This window comes from Anabrus simplex, chromosome 3, assembly GCF_040414725.1.
Source record: "Anabrus simplex isolate iqAnaSimp1 chromosome 3, ASM4041472v1, whole genome shotgun sequence".
Taxonomy (NCBI): domain Eukaryota; kingdom Metazoa; phylum Arthropoda; class Insecta; order Orthoptera; family Tettigoniidae; genus Anabrus; species Anabrus simplex.
In genome coordinates, this window is record NC_090267.1 from 39,780,663 (window position 1) to 39,795,900 (window position 15,238).

General features: G+C 36.0%; 1 protein-coding gene across 1 annotated transcript in view; it reads right to left on the reverse strand.

Moving 5' to 3' along the window:
* The window catches only part of Pi3K68D (phosphatidylinositol-4-phosphate 3-kinase catalytic subunit Pi3K68D), a 432,551-nt gene that overhangs the window by 10,863 nt on the left and 406,450 nt on the right, over nucleotides 1-15,238 (reverse strand). The window contains exons 25-26 of the mRNA XM_067142437.2: nucleotides 15,015-15,211; nucleotides 3,264-3,511 (exon numbers count right to left, since the gene is read on the reverse strand). Coding sequence (XP_066998538.2) covers nucleotides 3,264-3,511; nucleotides 15,015-15,211 — 445 coding nt within the window. The remainder of the gene's footprint in view (nucleotides 1-3,263; nucleotides 3,512-15,014; nucleotides 15,212-15,238) is intronic.

Here is a 15,238-nt window from a genome sequence, read left to right on the forward strand (position 1 = left end):
ATCAAAGTTTCCTATGGCGAGTAGATAAAGTGTCTCGTTTCCATGTGCATTGCAACACAGTACAATGACTCCAACCCTTGTATGATTTACCAGTTGGCACTTCTCTCCTTTAAAATCATAAGTCTGTTTGGGCTCGGCACTAAAAGAAACAATGCATTTCCACTGGCACTGACAATAACGTTCAATGTGTACGAATTGATTATAATATGAGCCACATTTTTTCGCCAGCTGTCGGCATCGCCAGTGTTTGCTGATTCTGCTTCTCCACACACTACCTGCTACTTGACATTGTGGCGTTCCTTAAAACGCTGAATACAAAAGAATTACGATTTCACTTGAACCTAGCAAATATGAAGCACACTGTAGACACACCTAAGTGAGTGAAAGTGTGGAAAGCTACTCTGTATGTTCCGGAAGACGCTTTCTATCATGACATGGATAAGTGTCGAATTTAAGTTACTCTGTAAAATACTATTCTTTTTAATGTAAAGGCAGTTTTGAATCAAATTTGTGCTAAATTCAAGTGCAGTGGTTGCTGATTAGCTTGAATATTCGTTTGTGCCTGGGAGAGTTCAGAAGAAAGTCAAAGACTTTTTCAAAAAATAAAGTAGAGGAGATAATGTACCGTTACAGGGTAAAATTTGAGATGCTGAAAATTACACCATCACTTCATGTACATATATGTATCCTAATTTTCCTCTCATTTGATAAATACAGTATTGAGGTTTTTTATGTGTAAATTCATGTTAAAATAATGCAGATTCTTCAACAGCTTTAGAATAGGCAAGTTCTTAAGAATTGACTTATTTCAGTATGACAAAATTTCACTATAAAAAATTAATTTATGAGGTCCACAAAATTTGGTTATACTGGTATTTTACTGTGACAACAAAATAAAAGCTGGTGCTGTTCAAACAGTACTTCATACCAATCTTAACCTATGGTTTAAAAACCTGCACCCTTACTTAGACGGACTCATTAAGGTTGCAGACATCAGAGATGAAGTTGCTGAGATCCACAATTCCAAACACAAAACTGGACAAGTTCAGGAATGACACAGTTAGAAAGAAAGCTGGGATTGAAGCATCACTGTCAGATCGGCTCAGCATGTCCTCATTGAGGTGGTTTGGGCATGTAATGAGGATGGAGCCAACAAGGACAGCTTATGTTAACTTGGAGAGACATATAGCAGGAAAACCAAGAACCCACTGGAGGGACATTGCAGACTGGGGAAGGACACTGGAGGATGTCATTAATAACAGAACGTATTTCAATAAGACAGAGTGGAAGAGGCTCACCATCACTGGAAACTGGAACTGGAACTGTAAAATGATTATGATTGTGAGCATGCCATGCCGTTTGTTTTGGATTGCATGACAGAGTTTTATATAAGGTCTCACAATAAGTCTTGACATTTATTGTGTCACCCCAGTGCAAAAAATCCACAAGCAACACACCCTGCCTATCTGAAAACACAGTGCACATGAGTTTGCGAGCTGAAATTGTTTGTTTGCACTTCACTTTCTTGGATGATGTTGAGGTCTCCATTCCATAGATTGCTGTTTCGATTCCGGCATAATATAAGCTACCCATGTTTCGTCGCCGGTGACAATTCGGCTTAAGAACGCATCACTTTCATTACTGTACTGCTCAAGGAAAGTCAAAGCACTGCCTACTTGCTTGGTTTTGTGCTCCTCAGTACCCAGCGTGAGCACAACTTCCGATAATCTAAGTATCTTGACACAATTTCATAAAAAACACTCCTTGAAATTTCAGGCAACTCACAACTAAATGACAAAATCGTAAAGAGTCTGTTTTCTCGAACCTTTGCATAAACTTTTTACACCAAGGCTTCAGTAATGACAAACGCCCACTATGTTTCTTGTCATAGACATTAGTATGGCCTTCTTTTAAAGCTCTAACCCATTTTCTTACCATTTCTTATCCATACATGTCATTAATCTGCCAATGAATTTCAACAGCTTTCACATCATTTGCATTTAGAAAACGAATCACAGCGCACACTTCACACTCAGCAGGACAGTAATTGTCAGAGTAAATATGGATGAATGCTTCCATAATGGCATTTATGGCTAGCCTACAGACGTATCTACTGAGCACGCATACTCTAGACGATGACTGAAGCGCTGCAATAGGCATATTTAAAAAACTGTACTTACTTAAAAAACATCCTTCGAATTATACACGTGGGGTTAACCACATTCTTCTTTAAATCAAACAGCAGTGCACCTTCCTCATTTTGTGCCTTGTTCGTACTTAGGTATCCCATCGCTTAAACAAAATCTGATCAAATATTGGATCTCCTATTTCATCTGTATCAAAAGTCTGTTCTTTCTAGTACATTATGACTCCTTTGATTCAGTTGCTCTACAGACTGTATTTCTGTCTTGTGTTCTTTCTTGAAGATGGGTTTCCACCAGAGCTTTTACTAACCTTGTCCCTAATTATTATTTCCTTTGATTTCATATATGCAGTGTTCACCTTTCCTTCAACATTATTTGCACTTTTCTTCCATCTTTTTTTACCTGCTTACATTTTATGTCTACCTCATTCTTTAGTCACCTGCACTCCTTTGCAGCATAGTCGCCACAACTATTTACTGCTATGCGGTGTCCTAGAAGAACAATCCAAATAAGTTTATAAAAAGATTTTTTATATTCTTGTACTTCCAATGCTCATCAATCAGACTTTGCTACAGTTACCCACTGTTTTCTACTTGTATTTGTTTATATCACAAATGTTACATCCAGGAGAAATTGTTTACTTGCAACATGTATGCAACAAATCACTTCAAAAATCCTTCCTGTATAAAAGTTACTAAATATAAATCTTCAGGGACCAAGATATGTCTATAACTGTGTTTATCCTTAACCTACCATTACTAGGTTCAAAGAACGAAGTGATGGTACTAAAAGTTCTCAAATTCTTTCAAGATTTTAAAAATTATTGAATATCTAGTAACAAAAACATGTACTACACAACATAAGACTAGCAGTACATAAAATACATAAATATCAATGTCTAAATAAACATACATTAAAAAATATGAGCACTTTTCTTTCATCTTTTTACCTGCTTACACTTTATGTCTACCTCATTCTTTAGTCAGTTCAAATCTGAAGGAGTTTATCAAGTTATTGCCTTCTCATTTATATGAAACAATGAACAATGGAAAATTAGAATGTTTCAATAACCACAACTAGGAGCAATAAGTTCAAAAATGAATCTCAGCACAAACTCACCATCTCCATAAATGAAGGATGACAGTTCTTACGTATGACCTTTGTCTTCCGTTTAGTTATCTTGGCTGGATCAGGTATGAGGTAGACCTTCACATAGGTTGACGGTTCCTGGCCCCCAGCAACAGTAGGCAGTCCACGAGCATGATGCACCATTACCATCAGCACACCACGCTGGTAGTGGAGAGACAACTTCAGCTGTCCACGAACTCTCCAGGAATCGTATCCAGACTCACGGCGAACTTTTGGTTCTGTGGGTAATAAGGTTCAAACTTGCTTATGAATAGTCTTCAATGGAATTAAATTTCTACAAGTCATTTTTGCATTGGAAATGGCCTGTGCTGTTAAGACACGAACAGACAAGTCTTCAAATAAAAGGAGGAATTTTACAACATACAGCAGATGTCAATTCCCTGAACTATTAATTGGGACTACCTATAGGTTGGGTATTTCATTTTTCAGAAAACTGAATCTAGAACCCGCAGAGTGATAAAATTTTAAGGTTTCTGTGAGGTTATGTTATCATTACAATGCAGGATCTTACAATCAAAATGCAATACTTGACAGAAATGACAAAGTGCTTTATTCCAGATGCACAGGTCGCCCATGAGCATCAGCTAGAGAGACCTGCATCACGCCTCCCCAGACGTCACACGACATCATATCACAGTAGCGTATTGTATGACGTAATATAAGGAAAATTGAGAAGTTTCCACCTTATCAATACATTAATTTATTTACTCTAAAGTGGTAAAATCATTCAATACCGGTTTCGATCCCTATGGGATCATCCTCAGTTGACACATGATGAAATATTTACAAAAACATCACATGTAAAAGATTGTACCTGGTAAGACTAGTTAAATTAAATTAAATTAAACAACATACACAGCTTTTGTCTACGACATTCATAGATCAAGACAACTTCATTACGAGTAGTAATTTATAAATTACAACGGATGAAAAACAACATAAGCTCTAACCTCAATATTATATATCATGTACTTTACTAGCGCAAGTGGTAAAATACAACAATACCAATAAGAAATTTGGTCCTATCCTATTAGATCAATATTTTATATATTTTAACGGCCTGTCATGTCAGATCATATTGTACCTGTCTAAATGGTGCCTGATTGAATTTGGGGAAGCTGGAGCAATTTTTGTTACAGAACATTGGGTTACAAGCAAGTATACATCAGCTGTTACCATGCCGTGCCGCTGCAGGCGGACGTGTTATGTCACCAGGCTGGTGAAGGTCACCACGTCACGCATTACGTCACTTAGCGAGCCGACCGCCGAGAGGGGAAGGATACTCTGGATACATCTGCTTGCCGGTGTGAAGGACGAATTACGTCACAAGGAAGGCGACAGCCAATGAACATCGTGGAAGGTGCTGGAAGGTCTTGAGATTATTCTAGAAAGAATTCGAGGAGAAGTCTCTAAGGAAAATCTGAAGAGAACAGTATAGTTTCTATGAGAGAATCGAACGGAAGAGTCTCTGAGGAGAAGTTAAGTAAGACAGTCTTCAGGAGGAACATCGTATAATTTTAACCATCTAGCAAGAAGATGAACGTTCACAGATATGGTTACTTTCTGCCTATTTCTTGTATGGCACAGCCACTATGTAATTTGAGTGCTAATTCAACTTTTCTTCAGCCTACTTCGGTGTAAAGCGAAGTGTTATAGCCGCACGATTCACCGGGTGGAACTTGAGAAACCACAGACAGTTCGTGCGCTCGCTTAAGCCGAGTGTTGCAGTGGAAATTCATGGAGTGTCTCTTTGGATATTGTAAGGGAATTGAGCTATATAAAGCGAATATTTGAAAGGAAACCTGGCCTATAGAACGTCAAAATACTAGTAATAATGTTCCGTCAGTTTCAAGACTCACTGTAATCTTGTGAATATGCTCGGAATTTGAAGCTTGGGGTACAACTGAACCTGATCGTACATCATTGTGCCAGTTAAGTGTCATAAATAATTTAATAGAATACAACTAGTGTGGAACCACTTTTTTAATACAAAATTTTAGTTTCAGCTACCATTGTGAAGAGGAACTGACAGCATGCAACGAACGCGAGGAAAATCCTGGAATTTTCTGGAACGTTGTGGGAGTGATACGACGCTGCTGTTCATAGCCTTAGTCATCATGGGTTAAACCAAAGGGTGCACGCCAGCGCGATGACCTTGTACATCTATGAGCCTCCGTAGAGCAAGAAGAGGACGCCGACACCCATAGTTGCATCCCGACGCCAAGGATTTCCATCGGAACCTTAAGTACCATTGTAAAATTTCTTCTCTTTCGGTAGATGAATAGTAGATTGTATTCTTGCTTAGAGTAGTGTAGTTTCTTTTGTAAATGTTGTATTTAAATGGTGATGGTGGAGTATTCATGTATTCTTTAATTTATGGTTTCTACATTTTCAATCTTTGCATTTTCTTAGAACAATGTTCGTGTTTTGATTCGAAGATAAGTAATCCCAGTTGTCAATGAGTTACATGAAGTCATGTACAATTACGATCCTCAAAAGGAATTATGGGAGATTAAGACCTAATAATAATAATAATAATAATAATAATAATAAAATAATAATCACGACGAGGAGGATAAAATTAAATATCAGAGTAAATACCAGTAAATCAAAGTCTTAATGAACTATTAGTTTATGTGATATAATTGATATCAGAAGGGATGGGCACTGATGTGTACTAGGAGCAGCTCATCGAGAAGATGTTTCTAGGAGCCATAATAGGAGGAATAAAAATAATTCCTTATAATAATAATGAAAGTCGGGTATTTGACTGGTTGTTGAGAATAAAAATGTATGGCATTATGATGGTAGATTTTACGATGAAATTGACTATATGGGACCATTAGGGTGCATATCAGTCATAATGATTATGGTGAATTATAGCGATGATAGTGATTTATAGTGATTTGATAATATTTAGGGACTAATAATAGTTCATTCCTTCGCTCAACAACCGATGTTGTATAACATACGACTTGCTTATTATTAGCCTTTCCTGGGGCTCACAGACGCATCCTTCTGATGATGGTGGTGATAATTATTTCTTCGAGATTAACTTAGTCATCCTATGTCGTCTTGTAACAACAGTCTTAGTGAATTCTGATTATGATCGATTCATGCTAAGGGTCTTCAATAAAATTTAAGAGGAGAATATAATAATAAATGATGATAATAATAATAAAATATGCCAAGTTCAGCTGTATGGTAAATTTGCCTATAAACAACTGGTGTGATTGAGTCATTCGTGAATATTATTCATGTCTTTCCAGGAATGCTTATTCTTTTTTATATTTTATGTGATTTATTGGTCAACGTTGTTGTTGTTGTTGTTGTTGTTAATTACGCGCGGTATTACGTGATGCTCTATCCATCCATAGAATACTAGTCAGATAGAAATTGTTGATATAATTTATAAAGGAATACAATCGAGCGAAGTCTGCGAGAGGGGAGAAATGCGCCAAAGAATTTCTCAAAGAATTTTTCAAAGAATTTTTCAAAGAGTTTTCAAAGAATTTCTCACAGGAATCTCTCAAAATTGTATAAAATTTCTCAAATTGTAAAACATTTCACAAAAGTAATTTGAATACAATTCCTCGAGAATAAGTTGTAAAGAATTTCTCAGTGGTGTGAAAAAAAATGAGTTAGGAAGGATTTTTCAGAAATGTCAAAGTAATTCCTCAAGAGAATTTTCTCCAAGTTTGCCAATATAATTTAAATAGAAAATTTGTCGCAGATGTGTTAAAGTAAAAATTATTTAATGAGAATTTGTGACGATTAAAACAATAATGAGAAATAGTTATTTTCATGTTCAATGGGGCATTGTTTTGTTGATGTTAGTACGACTGTATCACTAATTGCACGATCAATCAATGTTACAGAGAATTGCTTCGGTTGGAGTTCATTGGAGATATTACTGAATCCCATGAAGCGACAAAGCATGTCAAGGACTTATAGTTATTTGTAAATGAGAAGATCAAGCAGTTGAATTATGTTGAAGAGATGTTAAAACAAATTTTTTTTCCCTTTTGGTGCTTTGTCCAGACTGAGTTTTGTTTTTATATTTTAATAAATGATATGGTTATTTTGTTCTGATTTTTATTTCACATTATGTCTCCTATCCAGTCACCAATGGCCCTATAAATAGAAATTTTCTGAAGGTCGGTCCCGTAATAGCAAATCGGCCCTGCGAACAGTCCACCCTTTTGGGACTCTCGCTCCGCCGACTGAGCGACCCCGGAGAAGGGGACAATATTTTATACATATATCATATATAATAATAATTTTATTGTACTGGTATCAACAAATGTAGACCTAACGCACCAAAAAAAAAAAAAAAAAAAAGACACATAAGGTACCATATAACAAGTGTTTCTAGTCAAAAAGGTATCATTTTAACAAGCTTTTTCATGTTTGTTTCCAATTGGATTTACTATATAAAAGTGAAATACCTGAAACATCTAAAAAATGTAAACAGTCCTACTGACATTTTATAAAAACAGATACAATGAAGTGAGATACCTCAAGCAATAAAATACTTTTAGGACTTCATAATAGACTCACAATTAATAGTGTGTATATAAAAAAATTTACTTTATGTTCTGTAATATAGGTGTGATGTTAAGGTTCAAACCAATTAGTGCTATTCAAACCAAAGATAGACACATTCTTTTACAAGCAATTTTTAATATTTTAATCAATATGAAACAACTATACTGAATGTAACATCCTAAACAATGATTGAGAACAAATGTAAGATCTTCTCAATGTATATTAGCTTAGACATAGTGTGGTCACGTGCCACACACATACAAATACTTTCTTACTAACAACCTAACAACTTTCATATTTAATATAATTGAACTACTCTTACCAGATACAATCTTTTACATGTGATGTTTTTGTAAATATTTCATCGTGTGTCAACTGAGGATGATCCCATAGGGATTGAAACCGGTATTGAATGATTTTACCACTTTAGAGTAAATAAATTAATGTATTGATAAGGTGGAAACTTCTCAATTTTCCTCATATTGTAGTACGAATCAATACGGAAATGAAGATAATAGATTATGATTGTATTACGTAGAGTTTTTATTCTTTGAATGTAGACCTTCAAATCATTCTTGCATTCTTACAGCAATGTATTGAACCAGAAATGCCTAAGGCCTGGAACATAGTTTTTTAATTAATGAAGTATTTGCAACGGGACGGCGCGAACATTTGAGTACAACACGCAAGGTAACAGGACGGCACGGAGCTACAGAACCAAGAGTGAGAGAGATAGCTACGTCACCGTTTATGATGCAATCATCATGTAAAGCTGACTCGCTTGTCTAGAATGTACTGGAAGCATTTTTATATCTCCTAAACCCGTTGAGATACAGAAAAATGAAGTACATAATCGTGAAGCCAACTATTTAAATGTCACAGTGTCAAAATATCACGTAAATCGACCCACAGATTATGGAGATATTGAGTTGAGAAGAAATCACATTTTTCACGAGTTAACAGCAGCTGACCTCGACTTTGCATATAAAAGGAGGGACATTATAGAGGTATAGCCAGTTACAAATTGCAACCCAACCATGACGGATCGTCATACTGTCGCCGTATACGGGTCGTGAACCTGGAAACTTTGTCGTGCGTTATGTCATACTAATCGACGGACTTGTAAAAATTTCAACAGTGCATCGGAACTTATAAAAATCCAGCGTGTGTCAAGACAAACATTTCTCGGTAATAGCTCGGGACTTATAAAATTCCAGCATGTGTTAAGGTGAACTTTAACATTTGACAGCAATAGCTCGGAACTTATAATATACTTGAGATCTGAACTAAGCATTTCGTAACAAAGAGTTTATTTAATGTTGTCTTACTTTTGAACAGTGATATCGGATAACCCAATGAATCTTAAGGTTATTTTATAACAAATTAGAGAAATATTAATTCGACTGAAAGGAAATAACACATTATCTCCTTAATATTTGTGTCATAAACAATTAGAAACATTCAAACTATGTCTTTCGTGTGTGGTGAGTGAACTGAATTTGCACTTCATAAGACGACAATCTTTAGTCTTCGTGTTTTATTTCAACCTGATACAGTTAGTTTTAGAAAGACAGTGGCATTACTTAAGTAAATAGAATGAATTATTCAGAAACTATGATTTGAACTGTGTTCTACAGGTAGAATTTTCCAAACTGTGTTTATTTGAAGTGTGCTTCAAAACTGTAACTATTTCGAACTATGTTTTTATTTCAAAGTGTATTCCTAGCTAGTCAAGTTATTTTGTTGAGAACTGTGCTTCTCATTTCAAACTTTACACGATAGACCATGATTCGAACTGTGATACTAAGTGCTGTTTTACTGATTTTCACTTAATCGAATCGTGCTATTTCGACACTCACAATTTAACTGTCAATTAAACTTTCTTGTGTCGGCACGATTTACTATGTGACACTAGAAATCTTGACCGAGTGTTCAACCCTCATATCAACCTGACCCCAGATGCGATATGGGATTAAACGTGATACAGCGTGGGAGATGGTATGTGGTACAGCGTGGGAGATGGTACGGGGTGCTATGGTGGACATTACAACACCGATGGAGTTCCAAATGCTGTTTGCTGAACCGCACTCACCAGTTCCAGTATGAAGATTACTCGTGTGATATGAGTGCATTTAACATCAAACTTTTGAACTGTAAAGACAGTGATTACTTTCAAGTTTGAAGTCATTCAGTTAATTTCAAAGTGTTAAATAATACTAGTCAGTTACAAATTCATACTAAACTTCCTGAAATAGTAACTTTATATTTCTCTTTTCAAGTGCTAATCTAAAAGACTTTAGAAATTTCAAGTGATAATACTAGAAAAGACTTTAGGTATTTCAAATAATAATTTTAGGAAGACTTTAGGAATGTGAAGTGATAATTATAGAAGGACTTTAGGTTTTCAAGTGATGTTTCTAGAAAGACTCTAGGAAGTAATATTTATTTTCTGATGTTAAGGAAGACGATTAATTTATTTCAAAATTTTGTTCGTCACAAGCATTTATCAGGTTTCTTAACATTGCTTACAATATGCAATAATAAATCCCATAGAAGAGAGTCGCAATTAATTTTTGATCTCAAATGCAAAATAGTGAAGAGGTTATTTATGCATAATATCAGTTAAATAAACTTAATCTTAGAAAAATAACATCTATTATTTAGCTCTGCGAACTCCTTTCTCTGTACCGGCTCTGAAGAACTGAACACTCCCTAAGACCATTCTCATGCTACTTTTCCTGTGACTTTTCCTGGTACAGTATATAATAGTATGCTACTGACCTAACACACATACATCATAAAGACCGACTGCTTTCGGTGCAAGGGGCTTTGCTGTGACCTAGATGAATCGTCAGTCAAAGGCAATATCGGCAGCCCTGAAGATGGTTTTCCGTGGTTTCCCATTTTCACACCAGGCAAATGCTGGGGCTGTACCTTAATTAAGGCCAAGGTCGCTTCCTTCCAACTCCTAGGCCTTTCCTATCCCATCGTCGCCATAAGACCTATCTGTGTCGGTGTGACATAAAGCCCCTAGCAAAAAAAAAAAGTCAAAGGCAATGGAAACTCGTTTAAAACATGGCACTATTTGCACCCACTGTGTATAGGAGGTAGTGTTTTGATGCACAGTAATAACATGAGGAAGAAGATTGTGAAGACTTAGGGCCTGTACTACTACAGCCAGATAAGAGTGCAGTTTAAATTTATGTGGTAGTTTGCATATTTATTTGGAAGTACGGTTGAAAACACGTACTATGACTTTCGTTTATGAGCAATCTGGGAGAATATTCTCTAGTTTAGCTATTCTGAAGTTGGAGAGGCAGTTAATGCTCTTAACTGGGACGCTTGCTGTAAGAATAAATATGGCTGCACATCATGATGAATCTGGATCTGTATGATGCTGTACAAAAAATAAGTTATCACAATATAATCTATGTACAGTATATATTTATAAAATATATCACGCTTTCTGTCCAGCTATCACAGAACTTTTTTAAGACTTCCCAAGCTAGCAAGTTGTTGCCACAACTACATGACTTGCATACAAGCATCACAACGGCAAGTTTCCTAGGTAGCGATAGTCGTTATGGTGCCATTGCTTCATACTGCCACGCCGTTGTTTATCGGTTCGAGTCCCATATTTTTTACCTTCTAAACATTACTTTACAACGGTGAAAAAATGAGTATACCCTCCTAATTCAATACATCATATATTCCATCATTAGACAGAGTTAATCGGCAGAGTACTAAGGGTGATGTATTCATTTCGTAATCACTGAAGTGCGTGCCACAAAAGCTTGGGTTCTATTCCAAATCTCTCCGCAGCGCTCATATGGAGTAAGGGTATACGACGTTCATGGTGATTCGTCTGTCAAATGAGGACGTTAAGGAGGTTATATTTCTTTGACTGCATAACAACTTACCACTAAGTATTTACATTAGAGTGAGATAAATGCTTGTCAATTACTATTCTACATTGTCTTGGGAAAAATCAACTAATTAAATTAGTAACAATAAATAGAATAATAAATAACACAATAATTATGATCCTCCGCTGCATGCGGTGGCGTTGATTATGAATGTAAACTTTAGTTTCTCCATAACACACATCCTTGTAATTAGTATTAGACATAAAACAAAAAGATATTGTGTGGTACAAATGATTTGATAAGACTGATAAGATGCATAACCTGAATCTTACTTTTTGCGTCCATGTAACATTTTGAGTCTTTACTTTCTACAAGAATTTCCTGAGTTTTGATACATATTTAATTAATTTCAAAATTTCTTTGTATATGTAAATTTATGTGTAGATTTCAGCCCTAATTCTTTTTTTGATCTGAACTTCCACATTATAGTGTAATATTGGACTTTAATAATACAGTTTCAAAAGGAATAGCGTGAAACAAACAAAAACACCGGGGAATAGGTATACCACAGTGCTAAATTTCACTACATTTTCAGCAGCCTTATTGCCATTGCAATAAAAATGTTATTACATCTTCCGCATAACAATACCGTAGTTAAAATCTGTTTGTAGTACGCAAGAAAATATTTAACTTCTAGTTTGCGTAACTGCAGCCTACATTGTTGTTTGAGTCATCAGTCCATACACTGGTTTGATTAAGCTCTCCATACCATCCTATCCTGTGCTAACCTTTTCATTTCTATGTAACTGATGCATCCCACATCTGCTCTAATCTGCTCGTCATATTCATACCATGGGCTACCCCTACTGTTCTACTGCCTACACTTCCCTCAAAAACCAACTTCACAAGTCCTGTCATTCCATCCCTTCTTCTCATCAAATTGAGCCAAATCAATCTCCTCTCACAAATTCAATTCAGCATCTTTTCATTCATGATTCGATCTATCCATCTCACCTACAACATTCTTCTGTAACACCACATTTTGAAAGCTTCTGTTCTCTTTCTTTTCGAGCTAGTTATTGTCCATGTTTCACTTCCATACAATGCCACGCTGCAGACCAAAGTCTTCAAAAACATCTTTCTAATTCCTATATCAATGAAGTGAGCAAATTTCTTTTCTTAAGAAAGGCCTTCTTTGCTTGTGCTAGTCTGCATTTTATATCCTCCTTACTTCTGCCATCGCTAGTTATTTTACTATCCAAGTAACAATATTCATCTACTTCTTTTAAGACTTAATTTTCTAATTTAATATTTCCTGCATTACCTGACTTTGTTCGAATGCATTCCATTACTTTTGTTTTGGACTTATTTATTTTCATCTTGCACTCCTTACCCAAGACTCTATCTGGCTGTTTATCTGACAGTATTAGTACAGGCCCTGAGTATAGATGTATGGTTGTCGTGGTTACCACAGTGCCTGTGGTCCATGCTAATTCCAGATAGCTCTCCAGCCCAAAAACATATCCATGTTAACATGTTTTGGATTATGTAAATCTGCTATGAATGAATGAATGAATGAATGAATGAATGAATCAGTCAATCAATCAATCAATCAATCAATAAACAAATAAATAATAGTGAGCGAGTTGGCTGTGCTGTTAGTGTTGTGCAGCTATGAGCTTACATTCAGGAGATAGTCGATATGACCCCCACTGTCAGCAAACCTGAAGATGGTTTTCCATGGTCTCCCATTTTCACACCAGACAAATGAGTACCTTAGTTAAGGTCACAGCCATTTCTCTTCCCACTCCTAGGCCTTTCCTCTCGCATCATTTCCACAAGACTTATCTGTGTTGGTGCAATGTAAAGCAAATAATAATAATAATAATAATAATAATAATAATAATAATAATAATAATAATAATAATAATACTACTAATAATAATAATAGACTAATAATAATAATAATAATAATACCGGGCGAGTTGGCCAAGCAGTTAGGAGTGCGCAGCTGTGAGCTTACATCCGGGAGATAGTGGGTTCGAACTCCACTGTAGGCAGCCCTGAAGATGGTTTTCCGTGGTTTCTCATTTTCACACCAGGCAAATGCTGGGGCTGTACCTTAATTAAGACTACGGCCGCTTCCTTCCCATTCCTAGGCCTTTCCTATCCCATTGTCGCCATAAGATCTATCTGTGTCTGTGCGACATAAAACAACTTGTAAAACAACAACAACAGCAGCAACAAAAACAACAACACTGTAAGAAATTACAATAAAGGAACTTAGCTTCAATTTTTATTAAATTTATTCACGTTGCATGATTTTCTGTGTTGTTCTGTGTAGTCCAAGTTATTCCAAAACTGGGAGGTACCCACCCTCACAAACCCCCTCATTATCCTCTGATTATCAAGACTACTGTATTTACCACTGTCAGTATTATTTCATCTTTTGGCATTCTTCCCTTCTGTATCACCGTATCAATGTATAACAATACTGAACACAGTCAAGAAAAAAAAAAGTACAAGATGAAAATAAATAAGTCCAAAACAAAAGTAATGGAGTGCAGTCAAACGAGGTCAGGTGATCCAGGAAATGTTTGATTAGGAAGTTAAGTCTTAAAGGAAGTAGATGATTATTGTTAACTGGGTAGTTGAATAACTAACGATGACAGAAGTATGGCGAACAGAAAATGCAGACTAACATAAGCAAGAAAGGCCTTTCTTAAGAAAAGAAATTTGCTCACTTCAAACATTGATATAGGAATTAGAAAGACGCTTTTGAAGACTTTCGTGTGGAATGAAGCATTGCATGGAAGTGAAAGACAATAACTAGCTCAGAAAGAAAGAGAATAGAAGCTTTTGTTAAGTGGTGTTAGAGAAGAATGCTGATGGCGAGATGGCTAGATCAAATCATGAGTGAAGAGATTCTGAATTGAATTGGTGAGATGAGAATGTGGCAAAATCTGACCAGAAGAAATAGAAAGATAGAATACATCCTAAGACACCTAGGACTTGTTCGGTTAGTTTTTGAGGGAAGTGTAGATGGTAAGAACGGTAGGGGTAGACCAAGTTATGAATATGACAAGCAGATTAGAGCAGATATAAGAGTTACACTCGAATAGAATGGTTAGCACAAGATAGGGTAGCATTGAGAGCTTCATCAAATCAGCCTATGGACTGATGACCAAAACAACGTTATTTTATAGGTTTCATTATTGCAACTTCAATTTCTAAACTTTTCTTTAACTCCAGGAGAAAAACAAAACAAAACATTACAAAACTGAAATATAAGAGAAGGCAATCTCACCTTTCACTTTCTTGGCATGGATGTTGGCTTCTTGCTGGTCACGTAAGAGAGGATGGAAGAAAGTGTAGACTAGGTCCGAATGTGCAATTTCATCAGCCATCTGGAATAGAGACTTCAGGAACTGTTCAATTTCCGCACGTCGCTTTTCAGCTACTTGCTTGATGTTTGAACGTCCCATGGAGATTCCTGTAGGTAGACTACACAAAGGAAAAACATATAACAAA